General features: G+C 35.1%; 1 protein-coding gene across 1 annotated transcript in view; it reads left to right on the forward strand.

Annotated features, from left to right (window-relative positions):
- RTKN2 (rhotekin 2) overlaps positions 1 to 18,628 on the forward strand; it is a 73,499-nt gene that overhangs the window by 36,773 nt on the left and 18,098 nt on the right. The window contains exons 9-11 of the mRNA XM_049764558.1: positions 7,997 to 8,091; positions 15,218 to 15,324; positions 16,239 to 16,370. Coding sequence (XP_049620515.1) covers positions 7,997 to 8,091; positions 15,218 to 15,324; positions 16,239 to 16,370 — 334 coding nt within the window. The remainder of the gene's footprint in view (positions 1 to 7,996; positions 8,092 to 15,217; positions 15,325 to 16,238; positions 16,371 to 18,628) is intronic.

Here is an 18,628-nt window from a genome sequence, read left to right on the forward strand (position 1 = left end):
CTAAATCTGCATTTCTCAGCTGGGCACCCCCCCCCAGGATACTCTAAAGAGGGTCATAGGTGAAAAATAATGTAAATGGCAGAGAAGGACACAGATTGGGGGGGGCAGTCAAAAAGACAGAAGGAAGCAAGCTCAGAAGGTAGCCATTGTCAGATAAAGGTTAAAAAGCACTGATTTAAATTATGCAAAAAAAAATAGACTTAACTTATATTCCTCTTCAAGGCCTGGGGAATATTTTGAGTCTACATTATTGTTTTAAAGTTCTTTTTAATAAACACTAACATACATGAAGCCTTCATTCTCTGATTTAGAGAAGCCAGCCCTGGTTTATACTTGAATCTAAATATTCATCTTCTTGGTGAATAATTCTCATCCGATTTGCATGCCATTTGCTGACTCATGCAATTCTAGTGGTCAAAAGATAGGACAAAGCCTTTCACAACATTCTGCCAAACTTCTAATATCAGCTTCTGTAGATCTTCTGAAGTGAATCCAGAATATACTAGATTAAACTCAGAGTTCAGGAACATTCTTTGCTTAATTGCTTCAGCACCTTGATAGGCACTAGAGAATAACATTCAAAAGGATTATAATGCATAAGAGAATATGTTTTTTTTAAATAGTGATTAAGTTCATTGAAATGATTCCTAATGCAGCTTTCAGCTTTTAATAAAAATTGGCATGAAAGATCAAATTGGGGCAGTATATGTCATCTCTAATAATATGGCATATCTACAAATATAGCAGTTCTTCTGACAAAGGAGTACTTTTTTTTTCCCCTTCAAATAATTTTATTCTTTTTTTCATAGCAGTTTTGGATATCCCTCAACAAAATTTTCTAACAGTTGGCCTATTGGATTTTTAAAAATGTAGCTGATTAAACTTTTGGGAACTCAGTCTGAAGGTTGACTGCAAGGAATGAGTGCAATGTTTTAGTAAGAAAATGTTATCCTGACAAGAATGCTTTAAAAGTGAGATCATTGTTGGTTTTGGAAGCACAGTCATTATAATTAGTCATGGTTTAAAAATGAAGTGACTTGAAATATCATAAAGTATTGTTTGATCTGAAAGAAGACAGTGAACATTTTTGGTAATTTTTAGAAGGCTCCCTGATGTGATTCATGTATCCATTTTATATGTGGAATTTAACTTACTGAAATTCCTTTAGTTTTCCTAGTGCCTCTAATTGAATTAACTGTTATGCTCTTTGAAAATGATTTGGTACATTATTCTTCATTGTATAAATAACAGGCTTCATTGTAAACAATTGCCTTAAAAACTGGTAATGTTGAAAATTCTTTATATAACAAAATGTATTAATTAAAAAATAATAATCTATTAAGGGACCAAGGATGTAGTTCAATGGTAGCATTCTTGCCTTGGGTTTAATCCCTTCCACTAACTAGCTTTTCTTGTCCTCCCACCCTCTGCCCCAGACACCACAACTAGGTGTGACTGACCTCCTTTATGGTAGATTTTTAAATGGCAAAAACAAACTTAATATATTTCAAATTAGATTGAAGTTACAAAAACATATATCCTAATACTTGTCTACAATAAATGGATTATTTCTTGTTTAAGAAGCATAAATATTAAACATCAAAATAAAATCAAAATAAAATAGTTTGGGTAGTGTTAAAAATAATGCAGTATTGAAACATGTCAAGAATGAATTAGCTATTGAATGTAATTTATTCATTTAGTCATCTTACACATGATTCAGCAACTGTACCATGTGGTGCATAAAATTTAAAGATTAATTAGTTATGTTTCCTGCACTGAAGCTTCTTGTACTAGAAAAAAAAGCAGTTACTATGTATCTGTTCTAACCAAAAATAATCTCAAAAAATTTCTAATAACCTAAGTCTTGTTAATAAAATATACTACAACATACCATAATGAGCTTCTAATTTTAGTTTATGATTTCTTAGCTACAGGCAAGTCTGTTACATTATCTAAACTTCAGTTTCTCTTTTGCAAAACATTGATCAAAGTACTTACTTGATTACCTCCAATGATTTTTTGTCACCTTTGAAAAGATATTGTGGGGCAATTCATGATCCCCAGATAAAGCCTGAAGTCCCTCTGTGTACCCCCTGGGTGGTCTCATCCTTGGGTCCTGGCATTGAATTGTGAGCTAAATTGGTTGAAAATTGTCTGTGGAGCCTCAGTGCCTCCTGAGCACCATTTTGGGAGCACTCCACAAAAGCATGTAAGAACAAACAGAGAAAGATAAGATAAAAATATAGTTCTTGTCAAAGTGTGTTCAACCATACATTTGTAGTTGTAATAGTATATGCTTTGCAAGTCTTTAAATTTTAAGGGGGGGGGGGAGTGTTCTTTCTTCCTATCATTTTACCATAGTTCATTTAAAAAGTAATATGAACTTGAGAAACATAATCTAGAAGGGGATAAAAGGCTCATGGTTCAGCCACTTTATATTTTGATTTTTGGAGCACCCCCCCAAGTGATAGTGCTTACTCCTGACTCTGGACTCAGGCAGGGACCATGCCTGGCAGTGTTCGCATAATCATGTAAGATGCTAGAGACTGAATCCAGGTTGTCTGCATCCAAGACATGTCCCCTTACCCGCTCTCCTATTGTTCTAGCACTATTCAACCACTTTTAAATGAAACACTATAATTTTGCTCAGGTCATTTTTCTTCTAAGATCTTAAATATCCCCCAGCTTTGGAGAATATTTAGTTATTCATAATTAATTGCACATTCAACTTTTTCTCAATGTCTTCAAAAACTCATTCTAATGACTATATTTTTGATCCACTGGTTCTGTTATAAATATTGAGCTATATATAGAGGAGGTTATTTATAAGTTTTTTCAAAGTGGAAATAAAAGCAAATGTCTGATTTTTATTTACTTTAAGAGAGTTGAAGAAAAGGTATCTTTTATTTATATTTAATCTTTTGTTAAAAATAAAAAAGAATATATTTTATATCATATATTAATATGGGCATAAATATATGTGCAAAATATATAACATTAAATATTAATTTTATCATTGTGTGTTATATATAATAATAAATATTTTAAGGGTCTAAGAAAAAATTGTAAACACTTTTTGGCCATCACATAATTTTAGCTTTTTTTGACACACAAGTTAGTTGCTTTTAAATATGCCAGCTCTCCGGTGAGTCAAGTTCAAGTGCATAAACTGCTTCCTGTGTACACTAATAGCAGCGTTTTATATCCCACTCTGTACTGAAATGATGCTATTCCTGTGGTGAAGACTACTGAAATGTTTTTAGTAGTCAGTAAGAAGAAATGATAATGTCACTCTCCAAAATTTAAAAAAAAAAAAAAAACCTTTCCTTGTTCTCTTTTTCTCCCTTCTCCCTATTTCTCAGCACTTCAAATAAAAATTTCTGACGGGGGCCAGAGAGATAGCATGGAGGTAAGGCATTTGCCTTGCATGCAGAAGGACAGTGGTTTGAATCCCGGCATGCCATATAGTCCCCCAAGTCTGCCAGGAGCGATTTCTGAGCGTAGAGCCAGGAGGAACCCCTGAACACTACCGGTGTGACACCCCCCCCAAAAAAAAATTCTGATGGACTTAAAATACTTGTAAGGGGTTGGAAAGAAATTATTAATTGGATAGGGACAAATTGTCTTGAATGTAGCCAACCCTGATTCCATCTCAGAAATCATATTTGGTCCCCCAAAACTTACCAGGAATGATCCCTGAGTGCAGAGCAGCAAGTATCGTGAGCCCTGAGCACTGTAAGGCATAACCGCCCCCCAAAAAAGACATGTAAATTATCTATTAACATGTATTGTGGTCTAAATTAGTTTTTGACCACTTTGCCCAGTTAACTTGTTATTTATACATTTCTACCATTCATTATCACATTTGTACCCCAGATCTTTTCATTAATAATAATCGCATGTGCCCTAAAGTCTTTTGTTAGGTATCCCACTCTACCCCATCACTCACTTGTAAGCTTACTCCCTTCAGTATTTGGCTCTCTTTCTACTAGGCTGTAATATTTACAATACAATTATTCTTTTAGTATTTCTTTTTTACCTTTGAATGTTAAAAGCAAAGGAAGTGGCAGTCATATGCCATTACTCAAGGAGTTCATATATGAATGCCAGAGGGTGAGCACAGTGGATTTACCCCAAATGAGACCCCAGCCCCTAAGTAGTGGTCCCTAAGCACAGAGCCATAAGTAAACTCTGAAGCACTCCTGGATGTGTCCCCCCAAAACCAGAAACAGACACAAAAATAAACTTATGTGTATTACATGATTGTTATATAATTATGCATATTTTACTTTGTGATAGAGATGTTATTGAAGTTTTAGTTAAGGGATAAAGATTTATGAAACAACACCTGGCACAATAAATAAAGATTCTCATCAGACATCTGTCTTCTATAAACTTTGTCACTGTATATATTTTTTTCCATAAGATACTTTTTGATAGCTTGGATGTTGAGGTTTCACTATGTGGAAAAAATTTTTTTTAGGTTCTAAAATTAGTATTACTAACACTGGAAAGAAAATTACTATTGAACATAAATTCACATAATCTCCATGAAATGCAGAGATATAAAATTTGTCAGGGGCTGGAGCAATAGCACAGCGGGCAGGGCATTTGCTTTGCAAATGGCTGACCCGGGTTCAATCCCCAGCTTCCCATATGGTCCCCGAGCCTGCCAGGATTGTGTTCTGAGTGCCTCTGGGTATGGCCCACAGAAAGAAAACAAAACAAAATTGTCATAAAAATATTCTAGGGCTTGGGAAGATAGCTCATAGGGCTTCATGAAGCTCCGGTTTAGTACCACAAATTCAATCCCTGCAGTCTAAACCTCTAAACATCAGCCAGATTATTAATAATTGCAGTACTATTAATTGCAGCCAGATCTAAGCATCAGTGTGCTGTTGGTCAAACATTCAACCATCGAGCCTCTATTGCCAGGTCAAGTAATGGAGCATAGGGAGTAATGCTCTAAGTACAACTAAGTACAACTATGGATGCCAAAAAATAAAGCTTTTAGATAAAATGATAACAGGTTATTTTAACTCTAGAAGCATGAATGGCACTATAATAAAAAAAAATGGACTTAGGTGCCATGAAAATATCACCCAGCCCAGTGTGATCCTGTTAACTCTTGACTGAAACCTGAGCACCACTTGTGAGCATCTTCTCAAAGAATGAAATTAGGAATAAAAGCCCTCTGTTTCCAGACTGTAGATAAAAATCTCCAAATCTTTGAAGGTGTGAAAGCATCGTTCTTACATCTAGAAAATAAGGATAAATCAGATATTAATATTGCCATTACTTATTAACTTTCAATAACTTCCTTTATATTCAGACTTACCGTTTTTTCCGGCGTATAAGATGACCCCCTAATTTGCAGTTAAAACATAGGTTTAGGCCTATAGTGGCTGTATCAGACAGAACGTTCCTGTGCTGCAACTGTATGTACCACAGTGAGCCAATCACAACAAGCAAAGATTCAAAGATTATACTGTCATAGACGTCCTCTCTGACTCTGGCCCATCTGAGCAGGCTTTTGACAGTGTAGATTTGGGTCCAGAAAATTGTCTAATTTGCATGCATCAAAAGCCTGCTTGGATTGGCTGAGTAGAGGAGGCGGTCCGAGCAGCCTGGCAGTGATTGGTGCAGGATCGAGTTGGAAAATTCGTTTTGTGGCAATATTCAGACAATTTTCGTTTAGCGGCATATTGAAACATTTTTTGGGATATACTCGGCGTATAAGACGACCCCTGATTTTCAGTTGACTTTTTTGTTTTAAAAGTCGTCTTATATGCCGGAAAATACGGTAAATCCACCCTCTAGCAAGATTCTTGAAGTCTTCGGTGTACTCCATGCTCCCAACCCTGTGTTATACGATGCTTCTTGTAGACGATTAATCTTCAACCTCAGTGACCTTTCAATCGTTCTTCTCTAGACTTGGATCTTTCCTGCATTATTTGCTTACCCAGTTTTGATTCTGACTCTCTAATCATCTTCTAAGCAGAGTTGGTTTTTTTTTAAGAGTTCTTTCTTACCATAGGGTTTCCATTTATTTTATCCTTTATTTCTTTCATAATAAGTACTCCATTTGGATTATAAACATGTTTGTGATCATCTTTGAGTAAGTTTCTATTTGTTTTCCCTTTTTATTATTTTATTGAGACCATTGTGAATTACAAGTCCTTCATAGTTGTATTTCAGGCATACAGTGACAGTGAATTAAGGCACTCCGACCACCAGTGTTGACCTCCCACCACCGAAGTTCCCAGCATGCATTCCAAACATGAAATCAAATAACTTGTTTTTGTTTTGGGGCCACACCTGGTGGCGCTCAGGTTTACCCCTGGCTCTACGCTAAAAAAGTTACTCCTGGCAGGCTCTGGGGACAATATAGGATGCCAGAGATTGAACCCAGGTTGGCTGCTTGCAAGGCAAATGCCTACCTGCTGTGCTAAATCTCCGGCCCCATAAATTTTTATTATTATTTTGCTTTTCTCCTCTCCTACATTGGAATGTAATTTTTAGTCTCATTTACAATTAAAATGCTCAACACTTATTGAAATGGTTGGCACATATAAGGTGTTCATTTGATATTTTGAATGAAGTCCTTGAGAAAAACATATGAATTAAGTCAAATAATTGGCAGGTTTAAGATCCAAAATTCAAAGTTTTTCCACTCTAGTGAAGTCCATGTTCTCTCTGGAACATGTATTTCTCTCTTTCGCTCCCCTCATACTCTCTAAGTAAATTTCTTTCAATGAAGAAATTATTTCAATAAATACTTAAATCATTTCAATTTATGTATCATCAATTAATTAATTTCAATAAATTACTTTATTCCAGTAAAGTAAATTTCTTTCACTAAAGAAATTCTGCACTTTAAAAATGATAAAAGAAAAATATTGGGACCAGGGAGATAGCACAGCGGTGGGGCATTTGTCAGAAATTGGTAGACACGTAAATGAACTAACAATTTGTGTGGACTATAATTTGTATGACACTAATTATGGTCTTTTCCATTTTTCATAGTGATAGAATAGACAAGACAAGATTTAGCACCTAACTAACCATTTTCAAGTGTGTAGTTCAATGGCATTAAGTACACTCACAATGTTGTGTAACCATCACACTCTCCATCTCCAGAACTTTTACATCTTCCTAAATCAAAAACATTAAACACTGGCTGCCACTTTCCCCTCTTTTGGCTGTTACTTTCAAGGTCTGTGAATTTGGCTTACTCAGCCTTCTCATCGAAATATAGTCATGTAAAAAATTAAAAATAAATATAGACATATATTTGTCATTTTGCAACGTATTTTATTTTACATAACAATTCCTCCAAGTGTGCTGTGTATTGAAGCAAGCGTAAGATTTTTTCATTTTTAAAGCTAAATAATATTTTTCTATCCACATGTGCATGTACATATGTACATAGCGTTTTGTGTATATTTTCTTTCCTGAATGGACACTTGGATATCTTCCACTTTCTTACTCTTGTGAATGATGGTACTATTCAAATGATGTACAAGTATCTATTTAAGACCCTGCTTTCACTTCTTTTTCTTTTAGACCAAGAGGTAAAAATGTTAAATCATGGATAATTTTCTTTTTAAGGATTTGACAAATTACCATACTGTTTTCCATAGCAGTTATATCATATCAACAGTACATGAGGGTTCTGATTTGTCCACATTTTGACCAATACTTATTAATTGGTTTTTCCTTTAAAAAAAATCATGAAATGGTTTTTGTTTTTATTAGAAATAAAGAGGTTCCTCAAGTGGTTTTGATTTGCATTACTCTAATGATGAGTCATTTTGAATAGATTTTCATGTTTATCATTTCTGTATAAATATATGTATATTTTGGCAAATGTTCTATAGAAGTCTTTTGTCTGTAGTTTTAAATATGGTAGCTTAATTTTTTGTTGCAGAGTATCTAAATATTTTATGTACAAGTAAACATACTCACAGTCTTAAAATGTCTCTTCTTCTAGTGGGACAAAGTATAATTTGCTAGCTTTTACTACCCTGACCTTGGAAAATGCTGAGGCTAGTTTCAAGACCCATAATCTGTCTATTAATGGAAATGGTAAGTACATCCTATGTTTTTCTTATTACATATATCATCCTATATGTGACGATAATAGTAGCTTCTAGTTTTAATATGTTCCACTCAAGTGGGTATTGGCTTAAATATTGTAGTTATGAGTGATTCTGTGGGTTCTTTCAAGTCTATCCATCTCTATTCCATAAAAAGAAGAAAATTTGTTTACCTCTCCCTGTTCTTTTTTGTCAGAGATTTGTTAGTGAGGCTAGTTTTATGAGAGCGCAGCGATTGTGTATATTCTGTATCCTTGTGTTTGGCTTGGAAGTGGTGACTGTAACACTCTTAGAGTGATGACTTCAGGCCTGTCTTTTTTCACATGTGTTCTCAGATGTTCTGGGGATCACTTGGTCAACTGAGTCAAATGGTCAGTGCAAGGGTCTCATCACTGATGTTTGGGGGGCCTCCAAGGCAACCCCTGTCTATGATGGATGCCTCCAACATTATACCAGAACATGCTTAAGAGGCTGTGAGGTACCCAGGATTGAATTTGGGTGGGTGCATGCATAACCATTGTGCTATCTTCTGGCCCCTTACATGTCTTACTAACTTTAAAATTGAGAAAAACAGGGCCAGAGAGATAGCATGGAGATAAAGCATTTGCCTTTCATGTAGAAGAATGCTGGTTCTAACCCCAGCATCCCATATAGTCCCCTGTGCCTGCCAGGGGTGATTTCTGAGCATAGAGCCAGGAGTAACCCCTGAGCGCTGCCGGGTGTGACCCAAAAACTCAAAAAAAATTTTTTTGAGTAAGACGAGTTTTCTGTTTCTAGGAAGTGACAAATATAAGAAAAGATGTGCCTGGATTATATTAGCTCCTTACATTTCTCTTTTGATGATATTAATACTTGTAGTTTATCCAAAATTAATATATAGGAGGGGCCAGAGCAGTGGTGCAAGTGGTAGGGCATTTGCCTTGAGTATGCTAAATCAGGACAGACCATGGTTAGATCCCCCAGCATCGCATATGGTCCCCCAAGCCAGGAACAATTTCTGAGCACAGAGCCAGGAGCTACCCTTTAGTGTCACTGGTTATGGCCCATAAAAATAAATAAATAAATAAATAAATAAATAAATAAATAAATAAATAAATAAGAAACTGAAGGAAGCAGAGGATGGTAGTAGGGATTGGTGTTCATTTTTCCTCCCCATCTTTTCAACACTTTCTTGACTTTCTGACCAGTAGCATTTTCAAGAAGATTTAGGATGAATGTTCTTCAAATTATTCTAGATATATTACAGAATTTAGAAGTTTGGCGTTTTTACATATTTTTGTATGTATTTAAGTATGTATCATACAACTTAAATCTACATGTTGAAGTTTTGAGTCTATGTTGTTTATACCAACTGATTTTTTTACTCATGATATCTTAATTCATGCTCATTTGCTTTTATGTATTTGCCATTGTAATTGAAATATTAAATGGTAGAAATAAAATTAAGGGCCTGAGAGTGCCAAAGGTAGAGCTCTTGCTTTGCACACAGCCAACCCAGTTTAATTTCTGGCATCCCATATGGTCCCAGATTGCAGAGTCAGGCATCTCAGTTAGTCCCTGAATGCACTCAGAGTAAGATTCTTGAGCGCAGAGCCAGGAATAACCCCCAAGCATTGCTCAGTGTGGCCCAGAAACAAAAAGGTAAAATTAGATCAAGGGTTTCAAAGTGAACCAGAATACACACACACACACACACACACACACACACACACACACACACACACACACACAAATATAGCCATAGAAGGAGAAATATATTGCATTAATCCACTTAAATTATGCATCTGAAATATCCAAACTCAGAGGCAGATAGAATGACAGTTACCAGTGGCTAGATGGAAATTGGGGAGAATTGTTCTCAGCAAGTGTAAAGTTTCAGTTATGCAAAATAGAATAAGATTTGGAGAACAGCTGTGCCATGTGGTACATACCCTTTGAAATAGTATGTTTAGGAAAAAGGGGGATCCAGAGAGAGGGGAGAGGGGAGAAAGAGAGCGTGTTCATTGGGCAAATGTCTTGCATACAGCAAACCTTGTTTCAATTCCTGGCTACATGGTCCCCAGAGCCTCTGGTTACCAATTTTGGAGTGTTTACTCGGTGGCCCCTAAATTCTGATAACTGGTCTAAGTCTTCTTCAACATGACAGAGTAGCACCGCAACTCTTGACCTTCTGAGTACTGCTTGGAGACACCCACCACCACCTCCCCCCCGAAAAAAAATATATATATACACAGACATATATATATATACACACAGACATATATATATATATATGTATATGTATATATATATATAAACATTTCCAAACTGCTTTTATTTTTGCCCTCTAAGACATCAGAGTTTGTTGAAGCATCACAATGAAGTGATTAATAGTCTGACTAGCATTATCAGCCTTGAATTCATAGTCTGGTTCTACCACTAACGAGCTCTTCAAGTTCCTTATTTTATTATCTTTTACATTTTACAGATGAGTAAAGTATAGCTTAGAGAAACTAACATGCTAGATCATGTAGTTAGTGAGTGGTTGAGCCAGACTTAAAATACTTCGGGACAGGCTGCGCAGTTTCTGCCATAATTTCTGGTCAGGCATGATTACTAGTTGAGGGCTCAAAGATTCAAAATGATACACATACACACACACACACACACACACACACACACACACACACACACACACACACACACACACAATATGTGACTCCAGGAATCCTCAAAGCAATTCCATCCTGTCAATAAAATCATTGAAGAGTTGTAGAAAGGATTACATCAGTTTTTAGCAGTGATCCCTCAATTGTGTTGATCATCCTGAATGATGTTTTGGGGTGCATATGGGTCGGAGTTGCACCCACAGGTGTGGTCTTTGAGCACAAAGCCAGGTGTGGCCCCTGAGCACTGTGGTGTGTTTCTCACCAAAAATGTTACTGGATTCTCCTTTGACAGAATGTTCCTGAACAAATGGGGATTGTCCTTTCTTAGAAAGGGCTTAATCAGACTAAGGTATTGAAAACTGGGAAAAGACCTATTTTTAAAATGATAGAAGACATAGCCTATTGACATTGCAATTTGTAGATTCAATAGAAAAGAAACATTACAAACTAACTCCTGAATTTTTATGTAGTATTTTTCTCAATGTGTGTAAATCACAATTTTATCAATCAATTATGTTTTGAAAAAATAAAATTGATAATCAAAAGGAACAAAATACAAAATCTTATACAGAAAATTTTCTTATCCTGTCTCTATAAGTTTATATGTTAATATGATGGATTATCCTAATAAAGTTATGTATAAAATAAAAAAATAAAAGATTTTGAAATTTATAATTCAATTTTTATTATTCCTACTAGTGGAAATAAGACACCAAAAATCACTTTAAGATTTTTATTTGCCATCAAGATATCCTTATTATTTTAAATGAAACAATGAACCACATTGTAAAGATTGACTCATATCAAGTGAAGATGTTATCCAGAGTCTTTCTCTTGCCCATGTTTTGTTTTTGTTCTTGCTGTCATATTAAAACTCCGTTTTATTTTCCATTTGAATCTACCAATGAATTAGATAAAATCTTGAAGTAAGGAGAAGTCAAACTCACTTTTACTTCCTCTTTCATTTCATCTCATTCTAATGCCTTCCTTTGTTAGAAAACATATCTATTCCAAAATGTATTTTCATTAGTTTTGTAGCACAACAAGTGAGCAGACAGCATGAGAGATGACAGGGTGTGGTTTAGGAGTGCAGCTGGTCTAAATATGAAATTCTGAGAACTGCCAGTTAGGTGTGAGATGCAATAATAGATGTCAGAGGCACAATATCTTATTTGATTTTCAGGGGGAGGGGGATCCTATTTAAGATCAGTAGTACTTTTTAAAATGAGAAATTGATATTCAGGTTGAGTGACTAGCCTACATGTTCTATTTCTTGTCCAGACAGGAAAAATAAAAGAACTCTAACTCTCAATTTTATTCCACATTGTTTCTGAGCCAAAAAAGAAACAGTCAGGTGGGGCCAGAGAGAATGTACAGGGTTAAGGCAAGTGATTTTCCAGAAGTAGATGAGGATTGATCCTTGGTACTCAAGGTTTCCCAAGCATCATCAGATATAGTAGTGTAGACCCCTGAGCACTACCAGGCTGAGCCAGGGAATACCCAGTGCCCCTTTGGGGTCTTAAGGAGCACCATCTCCTCAAATGCTTATACTGAACTTCTATCCCATTGGCCAAAAATTGACAGGAATTGCCCCCACAGTACTTCCTGAGCACTGGTCCTTTCCCCCAAAATAAAGAAACTTATGTTGGAAGGGGTGATTTGGAGGGGATATTGGATTCTGAGTATCAAGTATTAAAAGAGGACTATGAAAAGAAGAATTTTATATTCAAACATCCCTTTTCAAGAACTGTAATAAGGAAGGAATTATCTTGGGCTGCCATGAAATCTAAACTTAAGTTATCAGAGAAGCATAATGTTATTATATGTCGTATGTTTTGGTTCCAGATCTGTTATTGACTGAACACACTTTATAGTCTGCTCTGAAAAACTAATCACCATTTATGATTTCGTTTCTTTAGGGAATGCCTCTTAACATAAAGACAGCTAGTTAATAGATATTAGGAAATAAACCATTCATAAATCAAGACCTGCTATATAGGGAAAATTGCTCTCGAACCTCATAAATCACAAATTGATTACAGATATGTTATTCAGATATATGCTGTTATGTAATTTTAATTTTATTTTCTGGTTATTTTTAAGAAAAACAGTTTTTTTTTGTTTTAATTTTGGAGGCATACCTATTGCTGTGTTTATGCACTTATTTCCAAAAGGTAACCGTTTTAGCAAGGTATTAGTGAAAAATATTTGAATAGTCCCAGACAGTTTATGTGTGAGTCTTTGTAGAATGTTGGGCAGGTAAGTTAGTAAAAACTGGTTTTTGTATGTTCTACTTTATGCTGATTATTTGAGTCAGTATTTTCCTTTTAAACTAATGTATTAAATTCCAAGTACATTGCAGCTATTTATTAATTTTTGTAAAAAAATTATTTTTCAGATTTACTAAAATTTTTTGGTCAATAATAGTAATGATCAGATGCTAGCCATTTTATAGGCCCTATCAACAAAAAATACTGTGAAACGTTTTGTTTGTTTGTTTTTGGGCCACACCTAGTGATGCTCAGGTTACTCCTGATTATGCACTCAGAAATCACTCCTGGTTTGGGGGACCATATGGGATGCTGGGGGATCTAACCAAGGTCTGTCCTAGGTTAGTGCATGCGAGACAGATGCCCTACTGCTTGTGCCACCACTCTGGCCCCTTTGCAAAACATTTTTAAAAATCAATTTATGTGATCTAGTGTGAACAAATACTCTATATTGAAGTTATACAAACTGAAATTATATAAACTGACACATAGAATGTTTTTTTATCTTGATGTGATATTTACCAACCTGCATATATATTATTAGTATATATATATATCATATATAATATATATTAAAAGAGTGTATTTTTAAAGTAACTTTTAGATATATAAACTTAAAAGCCATTCAAAAGTTGTACTTCAAGATTTTCCTTTCCCCAGAAGCATACGAAGATAACTTACTTTCATGATGCTCTGTTACTTCCAAATATGTTGTTAATTACTGGTCATAATTGTTCTGTAGAAGGTCCCTCAATTTTAATTTCTGAGATTCAGGATTGGGGCTGGAGAGATGCTTGTTTTGCATTCAGCCAAATCTGTTTCAATCTCCGTTATCACATATGTTCCAGTGAGCACTGTCGGGAATGATCCCTGAATGTCTCTGAATGAGGTTCCCAACAACAAAAAAACCTATTCAGATAACAACTTTGGAAGAAAAAGCACAGAAGTGATATTGTGTTCTTATTACAATCAATATTGTGGCATATAATTTTGATTTATCCCATGACTCATGATGCTCACTTTTATCACGTATTAAAGTGGTATCTACCTATCAGGTTTCTCTAAAGCTTACTTTTGTTTTCCCTTCTTTATAAAAATAGGGATAAACCTGCAGTGCTTAGGGGTTACTCCAGGCATTTTTGCTCAGAAACCACTCCATTGGGGCTCAGGGGACTATGTAAGGTGCTGGCATTGAACTTGGGTCAGTCGCTTGCAAGCAAACACCCTACCTGCTGTACCATCATTCTGTTCCCTGTGTTTCTTTTTTTGTGGTTAATTCATATTTTGTGGCTAGGAGGGACTATCTTGAAGCTAAGTGCATTTATTGGATTTTTTTAAATGATTTTATTTTTTTCCTTAAACTTGATTGATTGATTGATTGGTTTTAGACCACACCTAGCGGCGCTCAGAGGTCACTCCTGGCTCTGCACTCAGAAATCACCCCTGGCAGGCTGGGGAGACCATATGGGATGCCGGAAATCAAACCAGGTCCCTCCCGGGTTGGCCACAAACAAGGCAAATGCCCTACAGCAGTGCTATCTCTCCGGGCCGTTTTTATTAGATTTTTTTTATTTAGTCATTAACTTGTTTATATAAGTATGGTCTTATATTTTCTTGTTTTATTTAGTATACAGTAGTACTCTGAAATAATTTATTCAGCTAATCATCACTTTACTCATTTTAAAATATTTTTTAATTTTTAATTAAAATTATTGTATTAGTTATTTAATAACCAAATTTATTTTACTATTTCATTATATTATTTATAATAAAAGTATTGTTTTATTATAAAATGTTTAATTTAGTGTTTCATTATTTATTTAAGAATAAAATTATTATAAAATTTTTTAATTGAAATCTAAAAAACTGAAAAATCAGCAGGAAGTATAATTTGACATTAAAAAAATTAACTTGTGAGAATGACTTTTGTATTAAATGTATATATACCCTGAACTTTATCTACTAATTACTTTAAGATTAAGAGATTAAACTTACCATCTCTAGTTCATGTTAATGTCCTTCTATTTCTCAACTTTCCCTTGTCATGAAGTACAGTACTATAGTTGAGCAGAATTGACATCTGTTAACATATGAACACATGATCTTGTTTAAAGCAAATTTAAAAAATTTCTAATGACTTTGTTTCAAAAATAATAATATATTTGTAACCCGGTATTTCTTTCTCTCCTTCCAATAGAAGAGTCTTCATTTTGGCTTCCCTTATATGGCAATATGTGCTGTCGTTTAATCGCCCAGCCAGCTTGTATGGCTGAGGATGCATTTGCAGGATTTCTTAATCAGCAGGTTAGAGAACTTTAAATATCCTACAATTATAGCTTCAATTTAGCTCTCTTAATATTCTGGCAGTTGTTTGGCTTTCAGAGAAGTGTATTTTAAAAAGTCCTTCTTTAAAATGACAATTTTCTCAATATAGAATTAGATATAGTCGTGGGGGGCAGTGGGGGTGTCTAATGTAGTTTTGACTACTAAGGAGCTTTCTCTTTGGGTTCCTCTACATCATGAAAGGCCATAACAGGGTCATTAACAGGGAGACCCCATGTGGAAACCGAACCAACACCCCTCACATAAAGGCCCTTCTGGCAGACAGCTCTTGGCGCAGTTGAGGCCGATGGGCTTCCAGAGCTTGCCTCTGTGCCACCTACTTCTGATTTATTTATAACCCTCTTTATTTATATTCAGTAAATAATTAATTATGGGCTTCAATGAATCAATAGCTTTTTTCTAAAAGATTCCATTAAGGAGGAAAGAAAATTTGCATGCTTATAGGGCAGTCAACATTTTTCCGGTGTTCTGAGAACAGTCAGGGAAAATTATATTTTGAACCTCGAGTTATATTTATAATTTTCCTGAGTCACTAGATGAATTTCTGTGGCAATCTAAGCACTAATTTTTATAGAGTAGCTTCTCTAAGACTGCATTGATTTATGGTTTTGTGTGTATAAAAGTTAAGTGCTCATCAAAATCTCCATTTTGTTTAATTATTTTGAGCATTCCCAACTTTGCTTCCCTGATACTGACTTAGTCTTAGATCTGGGCCTTTTTATTTATTGTACTGTTTAAAAAAAAAAAAAGGCAAACTGATACTTAAAATATTTTAAGCATCTTGTTCAATTACTGTAAATAAATACTGATCTAAGGTTGTAAATAAATACTGATCTAATGTTGATAGTTTCTTCATCTTTTTTTTTTTTTTTCAGCAATTGGTAGAAGGTCTGATTACTTGGAGAAAATTGTATTGTGTTTTGAGAGGGGGAAAACTTGATTGTTTTTACACTCCAGAAGAAATTGAAGCTAAAGTAGATCCAACTTTGATAGTTTGCATTAACAAGGTAATTAAATAAAATGCCTTTGTGGGGACGCTTTTCATAACATTTGTACTTTTCTATAAAAATGTATATTTTTGCCATTCTAAATGAGATAGAATTACTAAAATTGGTTGATTAATAAAAATTATGAACTTTTATTTTTTTCCCATTATGAAGTTTACCTGATTAAGGAAATTTAGTGTATATTTCCAAAAAAAAACATAGTATTTGGAAGCCTATAAAAATAGACTGTAAAGCAGAGGTTAAAGACATCAACTGGATATTTAATTTTTTTAATGAATAGATTATGTAAACAAGCTGTTATGCTGCTTTTCCCACTTAATATTTGAATTACTCCATAGAATCTTTTGGGGGGATGGTGAGCCTTAAATCACACCCCAGGTGCTCAGGGCTTACTCTTGGTTCTGCGTTCAGGAGTCTCTCTTCGGTCATGCCCAGAACCTGGTCATGTGGTATAAGGGAATGAACTGATCTTCTGGGGCTATATGCAGTGCTAGCATCCTATTTGTTATACTGTCTCATCTGGAAGTGGCTAATTTGGAAAAAAAAAATGAGAGAATTAAAAAAATGAGAGCACTTTTAGAAGCATCTGTTTTCTGATTTCTTACAGGATTAATGAACAATTGAGCAGTGTCTGTATTGCATTTTAATATTGTACTTGGAGCAGAATTAAAACATGTGCTTTGCATGCAGCCAACCCTAGTTCAATCCCAGGCACCACATGTGGTCTTCCTGAGTGATCCCTGAGCACAGAACCTGGAATAAGCCCTGAATATCACCAGATGTAGCCCCCAAACAAACACAAAGTTGTACTATATCAAAAGTCCATCATATATATGTATATATATATATGGCTATAAATACACACACTCATATATGTACATGCATCAGTGGTTTTATAAAGAATACGTTAATATTAAAATTCACTTAAAAATTTGCAACAAAAATATTTAGAAAAACTTTTTTGTTTGTTTTGTTTTGTTTTTGGGTCACATCTGGAAGTGCTCAGGGGTTACTCCTGGTTCTGCACTCAGAACTCACTCATAGCAGGCCCAAAGGACCATATGGGATGCCAAGGATTGAACCTGGGTCCATCCTTGGTCATCCACATGCAAGGCAAACACCCTACCACTGTGCTATCACTCCAACCCTAGAAAAATGTTTTAATAAGGACTACTGAATATCTTTTTTTACATTTTGGTTTTGTTTGGTGGCTACACCCAGTGGTGCTCAGTGGTTACTCCTAGCTGTGCACTCAGGATTACTCCTGGTGATTCCTGGAGGACCATAAAGGATGGTGGGGCTCAAACCTGGGTTGGCCACATGAAAGGTAAGTGCTCGCTTAACTTGCTGTACTATCTCACCAGGAATATTTAACTTTTTATCTCAATTTCAAATTCATTTGTATTTGTGATCCAGGTCTGGTTTATTGGTAGATTTCCCTTCTCCTTTTTAATGCATGCCTGCTCTTAGTAAACTTTCCATTCACAAACACTGTTGTCTAAGAATTTTTAAACAAACCAAATATATTAGTTTATGAAATATATATGTAAATCTAGCACTGATGATAAATTATAAATAAAATACTTTTAAAACTTCTTTTGAAGTATTTGGTCAAAACCCACAGTTTAAGAGGGGCCAGAGAGATGGCAGTGGTAGGGCATTCACCTTGCATGTGATGGACCCCAGGATGAACCTGGGTTCAATTCCTGGCATCCCATGTTGAGCACAGAGCCAGGAGTAATCCCTGAGTACTGCCAGGTGTGGCCCCAAAACAAACAAACAAAAAAGATAGGCTATCTCAAGAGTATATAACATTAATTTAATGTATATAAATATATAGATATTTATTTCAAGGTATTATAGTATCATCAAGGTATCTGAAGTAGCTCCAAGGACTGTGATTTGCCCTTCAAGATAGAACAAGTAAATCAACCCATTGTGTAGACTTATTACTTCTTTTTCACATGTATAGGAACAGAAACCAATTAACTAAAAGTTGTCTGTGTATTATGCTACTTACATTTTCTATTTTTGAAGGGAAAAACAGGAACATTTATGGACTAGTTTTCTGTTCTCTCATACACGTTTTGGAAGGCAAAATTACACATCTTTCTATCCCATACTCGCCATGAATCAGTTCTTAAGAAAAGAAATTGTTCTGAAAAGAGGTTCTGAGCCTGAAGCCACAATCTATATTTCCGACAATTGCTTAGGCATGTGCTGAATATTTGCCATTTAAATTTAAAAGGAGCTCCATT

This window comes from Suncus etruscus, chromosome 17 (genome assembly GCF_024139225.1).
Source record: "Suncus etruscus isolate mSunEtr1 chromosome 17, mSunEtr1.pri.cur, whole genome shotgun sequence".
Classification (NCBI taxonomy): Eukaryota; Metazoa; Chordata; class Mammalia; order Eulipotyphla; family Soricidae; genus Suncus; species Suncus etruscus.